This window comes from Bufo gargarizans, chromosome 2, assembly GCF_014858855.1.
Source record: "Bufo gargarizans isolate SCDJY-AF-19 chromosome 2, ASM1485885v1, whole genome shotgun sequence".
Lineage (NCBI taxonomy): Eukaryota > Metazoa > Chordata > Amphibia > Anura > Bufonidae > Bufo > Bufo gargarizans.
The window spans coordinates 603,649,763-603,662,870 of record NC_058081.1 but is presented as its reverse complement, the minus strand read 5'-3'; the positions used below and the strand labels follow the sequence as shown (position 1 = coordinate 603,662,870).

The 13,108-nt window shown below is 47.1% G+C and overlaps 1 protein-coding gene across 2 annotated transcripts in view; it reads right to left on the bottom strand.

Annotated features, from left to right (window-relative positions):
- The window catches only part of TBRG1 (transforming growth factor beta regulator 1), a 44,018-nt gene that overhangs the window by 3,452 nt on the left and 27,458 nt on the right, over window positions 1–13,108 (bottom strand). For both annotated transcript variants that reach the window (XM_044281968.1, XM_044281969.1), the window contains 7 exons: window positions 9,666–9,736; window positions 6,669–6,877; window positions 3,817–3,956; window positions 3,185–3,331; window positions 2,827–2,924; window positions 306–416; window positions 70–212 (listed from right to left, as the gene is read on the bottom strand). In XM_044281968.1, coding sequence (XP_044137903.1) covers window positions 70–212; window positions 306–416; window positions 2,827–2,924; window positions 3,185–3,331; window positions 3,817–3,956; window positions 6,669–6,877; window positions 9,666–9,736 — 919 coding nt within the window. The remainder of the gene's footprint in view (window positions 1–69; window positions 213–305; window positions 417–2,826; window positions 2,925–3,184; window positions 3,332–3,816; window positions 3,957–6,668; window positions 6,878–9,665; window positions 9,737–13,108) is intronic.

The following is a 13,108-nucleotide window of genomic DNA, read 5'->3' as shown; positions in this document are numbered from 1 at the left end:
CGTTCACATGTGTATATGGGGAAAACCATACAGATGGAAAGAGAGAAAAAGAAGATGACCGGATGATACCTGTTAGGACGTTGTTCGGTTTAATCTCTGTGAAAGATTGTCTCTGAAAGGCCTCAAAGTTTATGGCCGGGCTGTTCTCCGACAACTCGTGAGGCACTGATCCGTCTCCAGGCTTCCACACTTCAAACCTCACCCACTCATAACTAAAATATAGAAGGGAGCAGCTGCTGGTCACGCTGCATGGACTTAGATAAGCCAATGATGTAGAATGATATACAGCTATATACAGTCCTCACCTTACACACTTTCGAGCACCCGGACAACTCTGTATTAAGTTTTGAATGGTGGGATGGGTGAAACCAAAAAAGTATTCACCTGTATTCTCCTGAGCTGTGATAGCCTGCCCACTGGAAAAAAAAATAATAATGACATGAGGAGCCACAATTGTGAAAGCTGCTTTGGATGTGACTGGAGTATATGACATGGTGTACACCTGAAAACAGCCTAACCAGGATTTTGAGATTCACGGCCTATCCTCAGGATACATCTACAGTAAGTAGTTGTACCGTAAATTCATTATAGTTGCTAATCTTGATGTTTGGTTCACATCCAGAGCTGCATTTAGACATTTAAAGCTTTGGATGTGGCTGCAGTATAAAGCCTCATTTACATGTCCGTGTTCAAATCCGTGAGAAGGTGGTCAGTGATGCATCCGTGAAGATGTCTGTGATGGATCCGTGTTGGGTCCATGTTTCACTGACACTGAGCAGCTGAAAAATAATCTTCAAAGCATCTCTTCCTGATGATCCGTGAAACACGGACGCAACACTGATGGCATCCGTGGCTTTCACGGACCCATAGAATATAACAGGCGTGATGGATCCGTGAACACAGACAAAATAGAGCATGCATCCGTGCTAAAAACACGGACCCATGGACCGTGCTAAAACACTGATGCGTGAATACACACATTAAAATGAATGGGGACCTGTGCTATCCGTGGAACACTGACGTGTGAATGAGGCTTAAGACATGATGTAAATCTTAAAGGGATTCTGTCACCAGGTTTCACCCCTTTCAGATAAAAAATATGCTTATGTTCAGGGTGCCTTCACGATTCCTAATGTGGTCTTATAAATGTAATCTGTAGGCTCATTTTGCTAAAAAAAAACGCTATTACTAACCTATCAATCAAAAAAAGGGGATATAAATGGATCCAAGCTGCCCGCCGCCGTTCGTGCCCAGCGCCGCCTCATAATCTTCTGTGACGCCTCCCGCTCTCCCCCCTCCTCCTGCTGTAACATCGCTGTGACGCCTCCCGCTCTCCCCCCTCCTCCTGCTGTAACATCGCTGTGACGCCTCCCGCTCTCCCTCCCTCCCCCCTCCTCCTGCTGTAACATCGCAATGTTACAGCAGGAGGAGGGGGGAGGGAGGGAGAGCGGGAGGCGTCACAGCGATGTTACAGCAGGAGGAGGGGGGGGAGGGAGAGAGGGAGGCGTCACAGCGATGTTACAGCAGGAGGAGGGGGGAGGGAGGGAGAGCGGGAGGCGTCACAGCGATGTTACAGCAGGAGGAGGGGGGGGGGAGGGAGAGCGGGAGGCGTCACAGCGATGTTACAGCAGGAGGAGGGGGGGGAGGGAGGGAGAGCGGGAGGCGTCACAGCGATGTTACAGCAGGAGGAGGGGGGAGGGAGGGAGAGCGGGAGGCGTCACAGCGATGTTACAGCAGGAGGAGGGGGGAGGCGTCACAGCGATGTTACAGCAGGAGGAGGGGGGGAGAGCGGGAGGCGTCACAGCGATGTTACAGCAGGAGGAGGGGGGAGGCGTCACAGCGATGTTACAGCAGGAGGAGGGGGGGAGAGCGGGAGGCGTCACAGCGATGTTACAGCAGGAGGAGGGGGGAGGCGTCACAGCGATGTTACAGCTGGAGGAGGGGTGAGGCGTCACAGCGATGTTACAGCTGGAGGAGGGGGGAGGCGTCACAGCGATGTTACAGCTGGAGGAGGGGGGAGGCGTCACAGCGATGTTACAGCTGGAGGAGGGGGGAGGCGTCACAGCGATGTTACAGCTGGAGGAGGGGGGAGGCGTCACAGCGATGTTACAGCTGGAGGAGGGGGGAGGCGTCACAGCGATGTTACAGCTGGAGGAGGGGGGAGGCGTCACAGCGATGTTACAGCAGGAGGAGGCGTCACAGCGATGTTACAGCAGGAGGAGGCGTCACAGCGATGTTACAGCTGGAGGAGGGGGGAGGCGTCACAGCGATGTTACAGCAGGAGGAGGGGGGAGGCGTCACAGCGATGTTACAGCAGGAGGAGGGGGGGGGGAGGGAGGGAGGAGTCACAGAAGATTATAAGGCGGCGCTGGGCACGAACGGCGGCGGGTGCGGCCGGGAGCTTGGATCCATTTACATCCCCTTGGGCACCTTATTTTTTTGATTGATAGGTTAGTAATAGCGTTTTTTTTAGCAAAATGAGCCTACAGATTACATTTATAAGACCACATTAGGAATCGTGGAAGGCACCCTGAACATAAGCATATTTTTATCTGAAAGGGGTGAAACCTGGTGACAGAATCCCTTTAACAGCACATCACGGTAAATTACATTATGGGAGATGTTTTTTTTCCCCTCTTCTCTAGATTCAGTTATTGTACAGTCCCTGGTGCAAACAGAATAGGCCTACTGCAAAGCACTAATGAGTTCAGAAGATGGGTGCAATGAGATGTCAGCTAATGCATTTAAAAATGAAGCAGAAGCTCTGTGACTAAAGCATATGACATGATGCTGAGGTCAATCTAAACACAGCGTAGCTACACTTACTGAATGGCTCCTATGTTCTTCAGAAGAGCAGCGTGACACTCCGCAGCGGAGTTGGCGATTATGGAATTCTGAGGATCATCTTCAGGCACAATCTCAAACTGCAAGAAAGAGGATATCGGCAAAATGAGAGATAGGGCAGAAAGTCCGACATCTCACAGCTAGTTACTTGTGATTTATAGTCTTCTGACCTTGCCATGATGGATGTCAGCTCTCCTTGCACCGACTTCCTGCTGAGCTTGTGCTTATACACAGCAGACAATCTGAACAAGCAGAGCTGCAGTGTAAAGCATGGGGACGGACAGAGCAGCAGGAGCAGAAAATGACCAGCAATAATTTCTAGAACCCTATGGGTCGTTACCTTGGGTCCAGACCAGCCGTCTTTTATCTGACAAGTATACAAACACTTCTGTTCAGGGCTCCTCATACTGACGTAGACTCTTGTGCTGCAAAAGCCAACTGGATAAATGGCGCTCTTGTCATGGAAACTACTGCGGTCGGACACGATCTGTTGAGGAAATGTAAGATATCAGGATTCTGATATTACAAATGTGTGTGTAAACCACCACTACCAGCAGCCGATGGCTGTCACGACATGCTGGGCTTTGTAGCCGTGGAACCAGCTGCATAGACCTTTACCCTAAGTTCACACCTGAGCGTTTTACAGCGCGTTCAAACACGCTGTAAAACGCTCAACACATGAAAACCAATGCTTCCCTATGGGAATGGTTCTCACCTGGGCGTTTTACAGCGCGTACGATCGCGCTGTAAAACGCCCGACGCATAATCAAGTACTTGAGCTTCTTTGGGGCGTTTTGACGCGCGTTTGTGGCCATAGGACACTGCAGTCAATCACACAAACGCGCGTTTACTATTACAAAAAACGCGCATAAAAACGCGCGACAAAAACGCGCGTTTGAGAAACGCTCAGGTGTGAAAGCAGGGTTAGATTGGAGGCTAGTATAGCAGGAAATCTATAATAACATTCCTCACCTCACCCAGACTGTAGACGGTCAAACCATCCAATATAATAGGGAATATGGGGCGACCACATGGGTCCAGGAGAATGGGCTGCACCCATCTGCGCATCGCTCCTTCACTCACTTTCTTCTTCTTGGACAATTTCTTCATAACTGAAAAAGAAAACACTAAATATACTTTCTGTTCTTCATAGAGGTCAACACAATCCTCACATCATGATAGTTCTCACCTGAAATACTCTGTGCTGCTGGTGGACCATGAACATTCCACTATTTAAGTCTCAGCCTGTGACCTCCAAGAGCAGAACACCCTTTACTGAAGTACTCTGTGCTCCTCTCACTATGTAACAGGCTCAGTTTGTGATCAGCGCAAACCTCCCCTGAATTAGGCCCCTTTCACACGAGTGAGTTTTCCGCACGGGTGCAATGCGCGACGTGAACACATAGCACCCGCACAGAATCCTAACCCATTCATTCCAATAGGTCTGTGTACATGAGCGTTTTTCTTTCATGCATCAACGCTGCATGTTCTATATTCTGCGTTTTTCATGCAGCCCTGGCCCCATAGAAGTGAATGGGGCATCAGTGAAAAACAAATTGCATCCGGAAGCAAATGCGGGTGCGTTGCGTTTTTCACTGATGGTTGCTAAGAGATGTTGTTTGTAAACCTTCAGTTTTTTTATCACGAGCGTGAAAAACGCATCAAAGCGCATTGCACCCGCGCGGAAAAAACTGAAAGCAATCACAGACAAAAGTGACTGAACTTGTTTGCAAAATGGTGCGAGTTTCACTGAACGATCCGGACCTAATCTGTCAGGCTCGTGTGAAAGGGGCCAACTCCGATACCGAGAGGATCGTGCTTCTCCCACCAAATAACTCGCCCTCTCTGACTGCCAACAAGATCAGCTTGTTTCTCTTCTGAAATACTCTGTGCTGCTGTGTAAATTCCAGTCATGTAATTGGAACGTACAGATTTAAACTTGAGTTGCCTATACCCTATTTGAATAAATGGGCATGAACCTAGCCACAAATATATGACCACATGGGGAAATTTTCCATTGCTAAAACAATGGAGGTTATTTATCAAGAGATTTGCAACTATTTTAGACGTGAAAACAGGCTTACGGCCCTTTTTTTGACAGGCCGTGCGACAATATGAAGTTGCATGGCCATTGTTGAAAAGTTTTCGACAGTTGGGCGGGAGGACGGGGTGGAGCGAGGGTGTGCCAGAACTCCAGCCCCAGCAAATTTACTAACATTAGGTGTATATGTTGCCTAAAAATGACACCAGCTACTGTGCCGTGCATGTCGCTGTGTAGGCATACCCTTAGCAGGGTCGGTGCTTCCATAGAGGCAAGGTGGGCAATTGCCCCCGGGTCCTTAGGGGCCCCCAAGCTCACCCGACATCAACAGGTCACAAGGAGATGAACGCTTCCATTGTAGAAGCGCTCATCTCCATAGTCCTCTGTATCGCCACCCTCAGGACGATACTGACTGTGGGTCAGGGGAGGGAGAGGAGTCTCCCTTTCCTGTTCCTCTGATAGGCTGCCGGCTCAAGGCCCGCAGCCTATCAAAGGCCGGTTCAGGCGGAGCAATGACGTCATCACGCCGCCTGAGCCGTACAGCGTGGGACACAGGCCGGAAGATGCCTGCATCGCATCGCTGTGTGATGGAGGTAAGTATAAGTGTTGTGTTTTTCTTTTTATACCGGAATTTTACTGCCACATGGGATGAGCGGGAGGCACTTGATCCTGGCACATGGGGGGGGGGTTGGCACTTGATACTGGCACATGGAGGGCATGGAGAGGCACTTGTTACTGACACATGGAGGGCATGGAGAGGCACTTGTTACTGGCACATGTGGGGGCATGGAGAGGCACTTATTACTGGCACATGGAAGAGAGACACTTGATACTGGCACATTATTATGGGGCACTATGGGGACTTCTACTGAGGCCACAAAGAAGGGGTATTTTATTTTATATGGGGGCTCTGTGTGGTACTACTATTATTATTAGGGGTATTATCTGTTTCTGCAGTATAGTATTGGGGAGCACACCGGCACAGTATTGGGGGTAGTAGGATGATTTGTCCAGAAGATGGGAGGATGATGGAAAAGTAGTAAACTAAGATTTTTTTATTTATTTTTTGTCAAACTGCAGAGACTTAAATTGGCAACAAAATGGTGGCCTGGTCTGAAAGGAGAAGACGAGGACAGAGAACATCTACATAAAAGGAGACGTCACTGGATGTAAGAGGTATGGGGCGCTGTATTTCTGTAGTGATGGTGGGGGGGCGGGGGGGCGGCCCTTATTGTTTTTCGCCCCAGGGCCCCATTTCACCTAGAACTGGCCCTGACCCTTAGGCCTGGGCTGCACTGAGATTTTTTTGTAGCGCGACTAATTGAGTTTTACTATTGAATGACAGCTGCAGTCCACAAGATTGCACTCAACTGAGTGCATTTATTTGGACTGCAGCTGTAGTTCAATTATTATAATCAATCAGTTGTACAAAAAAAAATAAAAAAATTCGGAGTGTAGCCAGGTCTAAGGGTATGCTTACTAAGTGATATGCTGCACGACTTTTAGAACTGTCATTTAAAATCTGCACCACAGAGCAATTTCAGCTGCATTTTTTTTCCACAGCACATGCATGAAATTTTGTCAATTCTTTGGAAAGTAGAGTGCAGTCCTCGGAAAAGGATTTGGAGCGGTTATAAAATCGCATCCACTGTTACTGTAATGCACTGCAGATCTTCAACTGCAATTCCACAATGGAAAATCCACAGCGTATCATCACATGTGAACATTCCCCTAGTGTACGGTGTATTGGTCGCACAGCGTAATGTGCTCCTGTGATCCTTGCCTTCTGCCTTGTTTTCTTTGCCCTTCTCCTTGCGGTCTTTTTTCATCTTTTTCCCAGCACCATCATCCACTACGCTGGTCAGGCTCATATCCAGATTCCCATCGCTCATTCCAGACATGTCAAAGCCGAGAGATAAGTTGGAGCTTTGAGTTCCAGCCGGGTCATCCTCGCTCAGAGCCTGGAGCTGAAGGAGCCTTTTTAAAAGAAACCTGGAATACAAAATTAAAATAAAAAACACTTTGACATTCAGTATTCAGCTACATCCACACGACCGTTGTGTGTCTTGCGGTCTGCAAATTGCGTATCCTCAAAACACGGATGGCGTCTGTGTGCGTTCCGCAATTTGCGGAAGGGCACGGACAGCCTTTAATATAACTGCCTATTCTTGTCCGCAAAACAGACAAGAATAGGACAGGTTATATTTTTTTGTGGACCACGGAAAGGAGCAACGGATGCGGACAGCACACGGAGTGCTTTCTGCATCTTTTGCGGCCCCATTGAAGTGAATGGGTCCGCATCCAAGCTGCAAAAACTGCGACTCGGATGCGGACCAAAACAACGGTCGTGTGCATGAGGCCTAAAAAGAACAGAGAACTGTGCGCATTTCAAGATATAATTCTATGAACATCCAAAAACCCACATTTTATATAAATAAACCTTAAAGGGCTTCTGTCACCCACTAAAGTCATTTTTCGGCGACTTACAATCCTTATTCTGAGATTTATCAATATATAGTGCTAATACCCTGCGAGATTTAGAACGCAGACAGGGCCATCCAGAGGACAAGAGCGCTCGCTGGCCCTGTCAATCAACAGGAGGAGGGGGCGTTTATTTGAAAGGATGATGCGGCTGCTACCAGCAAGTAGCCGCCCTACTTGCTGGTAGAGAGGTAATTTACATATTATAAAAGTGCGGTTTTTGAAGAAACTACTGAACGAAAAAGGGTATGACCACTATATATTGATAAATCGCAGTATAAGGATTTTAAGTCGCCCAAAAATGAAAAATTATTTTAGGGGGGGGGTGTGACAGAAGCCCTTTAAAGGGGTTGACACATCTCACGCACATACAATATGTCAAATAGCTGCGGATCCCACATCTAGGTTCCACACCTATCTCTAGAACGGAGCCCCCCAAAGTAAAGGAGAGTGCATCGTGCACCATGCTCTCTATTCACTTCTGTGAGAGTTTCAAAAAGAGCTGAGTGAGCGTGCTCAGCTATTTCCGGAACTCCAATAGAAGTGAATGGAGCGCAAGCATGACCACCTGTCCATTCACATCTATGGGAGTTAAAGGGATTGTCCGGGTTCAGAGCTGAACCCGGACATATACCCTTCTTCACTCAGGCATCCCCTCATCGGAGCATTTTATGCTATATCACGCAGGGCAGGGGCTTTTTTGTTTACAAGCTTACACTGCTAGGCGGAGGATTCCGCCTAGCAGTATTCCCGGTAACGTCACCGGCACTAATGGCCGGGTGTTACAGGCTAGGGCAGTGCTAAATCCCACCCAATAGTGTTGGTGATCTCATTGGGAACACTTCTAGGCGGAAGTCTTCCCCTAGCAGAGACCGGTACGTCACCGGACCTAATGAAAAAGCCCATGCCCTGCGCTGAACTGAAATGTTCCGATGCTTATCTTAGAGGGGCTGTCTGGGTGAAGAAGGGGATAGGTCTGTTCGAGTCAGTGCTCAGCTACTTTCAGCACTCCATAGAAGTGAATAAAGGGTGGCCACCAGTGTCGGACTGGGGTGCCTAGGGCCCACCAGTAAAATAAATTTTGGGGGCCCACTATAAAGCTACATGCAAATACTACATGTAGCAAGACGCTACAATGATTATTACATAATTATAAGGGCCCATGCAGTGACTTCGAGAGGGCAGCTCCATGGGGGAAAGAGGACATGGCTAGCCTAAAAGTCATCTCAGCCACCCAATGTGTCTATAATAATAAACTGGGTGCTTTGTTTTCATATCAACATAGGCTGGTTGAGTAGTGCTGTCAGTCTACTGGGCCATGTGCCACATAAAAGGGTTGAAGGACTAGGTGCCCACCTTAATAAGGGGCCCATCTGGGAATTCACCTGTTCCCCTGTGGGCCAGTCCAAGCCTGGTGGGCGCTGTTCTGACCTTTTTCACTTTGGGGGCCCCGATATAAATGTGACATATCCTAGAGATATGCCAGCAATGTGTGAGATGGGCCAACCCCTTTAGAAGGGGTTTTTCTAATTGTTACTTCTGATGGCCTTTTTTAGGATAAACCATCAAAATCTGATTGACAGATGACCGACACCTCCATTCCCCTACTAATCAGCTGTTTCAGAGTAGCTCTTCCGCCCACCCTACACAGCTCTATCCATTGTGTAGTGGACAGAACCATGTAGTCCCGTCATCGACTTCAGCCGCCAGAGCTACTCTGAAACAGTGATCAGCAGTAGTGTTGAGCGAACTTCTGTTTTAAGTTCGGCGTCTAAAGTTCGGCTTCCGGTTAGCGGAGAATCCAGATATGGATTCCGAATTCCGTTGTGGTCCGTGGTAGCGGAATCAATAATCGGCCATTATTGATTCCGCTACCACGGACCACAACGGTATTCGGAATCCATGTCGGGATTCTCCGCTAACGGGAAGCCGAACTTTAGACGCCGAACTTAAAACAGAAGTTCGCTCAACACTAATCAGCAGGGTTTCAGTGTGTCGGACCCCCTACGATCAGATATTGATCAATACTATCATCAATAGTAAAGGAGTGGACGTATTTAATCAAGTTAAACAATAGGAACTCCGGACTGATACATTTGTAGCAAACTGTCAGGCCAGAAGAGAGATCTTTTCTGCAGGATTTTCTAGACTGATACATTGTAACAGCCCCTCAATTGTGGAAAGTAATTTACTTCTGTTCTTGTGATATTCCAAATTAACAGGCAGTTCTGTGCCAGAAACAATTGGAACTATATCATGAGCCGTTGCCCAACATATGGACGCCCCACTGCTTTGTTACCTTCTCTCTTCCTTTGCTCTGGTAAATTTGCTTTCGAGCCGGGCGATTTCATCACACAGAGCTGCATTCTCCTGAAAAGCACAGAAGACGAAAATCCATCAGGTTCTTATAAAATGTATTTTTTTTTTTGTTATATAAATTTCTAGGAAATCTAGGCGATAACCAATATCTCACATGGGTATTGATGTATACATATTTGTCCTTCAGTAGTGTTCTAAGGTTGGGTGACAACCCAGCAATGTTGTCACCCAGCTTTCCCAGGCTCTGATACAACAATGACATTACTCCAAACACAGCATGTGCACTACTCCAGCCACACAGGGTTTTCATTCAGCTTTCCTAATGTTCACAGAGTGGTAACTGTAATGATTCAGTGAATTATCATTAATGACTATTTTATTAACTCAGGAGTAAAGGAAAGCGGGTGACAGCAAGATCCCCATCCCCAGTATATTAGTTCTTGAGCTGCTTCCTGTCATTTATTTATCAGCTGTTTAAGTTACATTGACATTTAGCTTTTCTAGACTTCTGCACAGTAAATCTGACCAGTTCAACACTGATATGTGAGATTGAGAAACAGCTCCCATTGTTGAAACATTGTTTGTGTGTGGATTAAATTAAATGTTCTGGACTGACATTCTGCTGTTTGGCCACAAGATGCTGCCGTTTCCCAGGCACAACTGACTGACTGCATATACATATTTCCATATTCATGAGAGGTGTGGTTTTTCAGAGCATGAAGAAGGAGAACAGGAGCCAAGCTAGCTGAGACTGAGGAGCTGTGTGTGAGCAGAGAATCCAATGGATCCAGGAGTGAGAGAACCCCTCAGTGACCACAGTTGCAGCTGAGTGAAGCTGATCGTTTGTCCAAGACCCAGATCCTGTCCAGGGAAAGAAGGATCGTTTCCAGGAATGCTGACAAGAGCTAAGGAACAAAAGCTGCATACTCTGCGGGACCGCATGTTTGTTGGAGAGATTGGTTGTTCGGTCATCAGTGGATGAAGAGCAGACCCGGGTTGGTAAGATCGTGCACGCAACTACCGCAGTATTGGCACCTAGAGACTTAGATCAGGCCTGTAGTTAGATAGTTGGGGTCTCTGCTTTGTGTCAGGCCTAAAGTGTTGCTACTGTACTACATTGTACTCCATTACTAAAAGGGACATTGCACATTTGAGAGCTGATAAACACCCCCCCCCCCACACACGAACTCTATCCAGTTCAGAGTTTTGCTCAGGAGAAATAATCAGGCACTTGCTACCGGAATAGTTATGGGAAGGGGAATATTATAGAGCACGATAAGATTGTAAACTGTTTTGTTGCCCCGCAGGCTAACCCGTACTAAGCACCCAAACAATTGTTCGTGTTTGTTTCAGGGTAATAATAGGTACGGCAAGGCAGTTTTAGTTGTGCTCGCCAGTAGGTAAATTACCGCGAAATTCCCACTGGCATTCATCAGGGGGTGCCATGCTGTGCAACACAGGGGTCTCAGCCTTTGGGCTGGTTGTATGTAAACCTATTTTATATTCTCAGCATTTGTGGTTGTGTTTATTATCACGTTAGTAAAATTCAGTTTTTGCAAAAGCTAGTGTCAGAGTTGCTTTCCTCATTCGTGACTTCGCTGTATCCTGGGGAGCCTACCCCGGTACACGGCTTACAGGTACACAAAGGCATATGTTCGCCACCACTGCCATATATCACCAGCTCCCATACAAATAGGTAATTAATGAGATTTGCTGTTCAGCCAATACAGGAGCTGAAAACTTGATCCCGCCTCCCAGGGACAGGAAACAACAGCGGAAGCCCAAATAAATAAATAAATAAAGACACCTCCTCCTACATACTCCAGTTAATAACAGAGAACAGAAGATAATCCGTAACAGCAGAACATCTTATAAACACACAGTGAAAATTTTTAACAACCACAAAACGTGAATATAGACCACACACAAAATTTATTTTTTGGGGGGGTGGAAAACCCCAGTGCCGTTGTGGAGGCTAGAGATCTGAAGATGGGGATGGACAAAAGGATGGCAATACAATTTCCTGCTGGCAGTGAAACTTAGAAAAAAGCTTTTGGCAGAAAAGCAGGGAATGCCTAAGAATCAACCTATCATCCAGAACAGTGAGGTATGGTTGTTTACAGGAGAAGGCCTGGATCTCCATCAGCCTCCTGGCCGCAGTTATAGCAATAAGAAAGATGGTTTTTAGAGTCAACATGCTTAAAGGTAAATCTGAAAGAGGCTCAAAAGGGCAAGGACATGAGAGCCAAAAGGACAAAGTTTAGATCCCAAGAACTTTCACAAAAAAAAAAAAAAAAAAAAAGAACGTAACCTGCTTGTACCTTTTAGGAATCTACCAACTAGGGGAATCTCAGCCACTTTGATATCCAGAAAGGCACTAAGAGCCGAAACCTGAAGGTACTGGTTCTAAGCCCCTTAGCAAATTCTGATTACAAGAACTGTAAAATAAGGCCTACATCCAAACTACTCTGAGGATCCCAACGGTCACCTGCAAATAACAAAAAAGCATTCCAGGTCCGCAGATAGATCCTTGAAGTAATCTGCTTTTTACTGTGTAGTAGTGTAGATATAACAGCCTCATAAAACCCTTTCTTTTTTAACAAGCCCCATTCAATTTCCAGGCCACTAAATGTAGATGCTGCACGTTGGGATGAAGGGCAGGACCCTAAGGCAGAATGCAGGGTTCCCCTGCCGAGAGTTTTTAAAGTAGCGGAAACCAAGACCTCCTCGGCCAAAATGGGGCAATCACTATGACCGGTGCCTCTTCTTCTCGTATCTTCAGAGTACTTGAGATTAGAGAGAAAGGTGGAAATGCAAAGAGGGGACCCTTGGGCCATGGTAACGAGAGAGCATCTATTTGATTTAGATTCTCCCAAGGGCAGATGGAATAGAAATTTTCTACCTTCCTGTTCTGCCTTGACGCGAAGAGATCCCAGACTGGAAGCCCCCACATCTGTGAGATTTGATTGAATATGTCCTGATTCAATGACCAGTCTCCTTCTCTGAGAGACTGTCAGCTGAGAAAATCCGCTAAGGTATTTTCTTCTCCTTTTAAATGAGCCGCCGAGATGGACTTTAGGTTCTCCTCTCCACACTTAAATATTATCCCTGAGACAGCTGCCAAGGACTTGCTCCTTGCTCCTCGCCCCCCCTTGACAATTTAGGTATGCCACGGTCGTCGTTTTGTCTGAAAGAACTTTGAGATGGTGGTGTTGGATAGTTGGTTTCAGACCTAGACTCGGAAGACAACTGTCAATTCCCTCAGATTTGAGGATGCTGAAGACATCTGGAGACCCCATGTCCCCTGTACCAGTTCTTGTAGAGCATGGGCACCCCAACCCTTGCTGCTTGCATCAGTGGTCACTGTAATCTGGTCCTTCGGCCGCCACTGCACTCCTGTTTGTAGAAGTTTTTCCACCATCC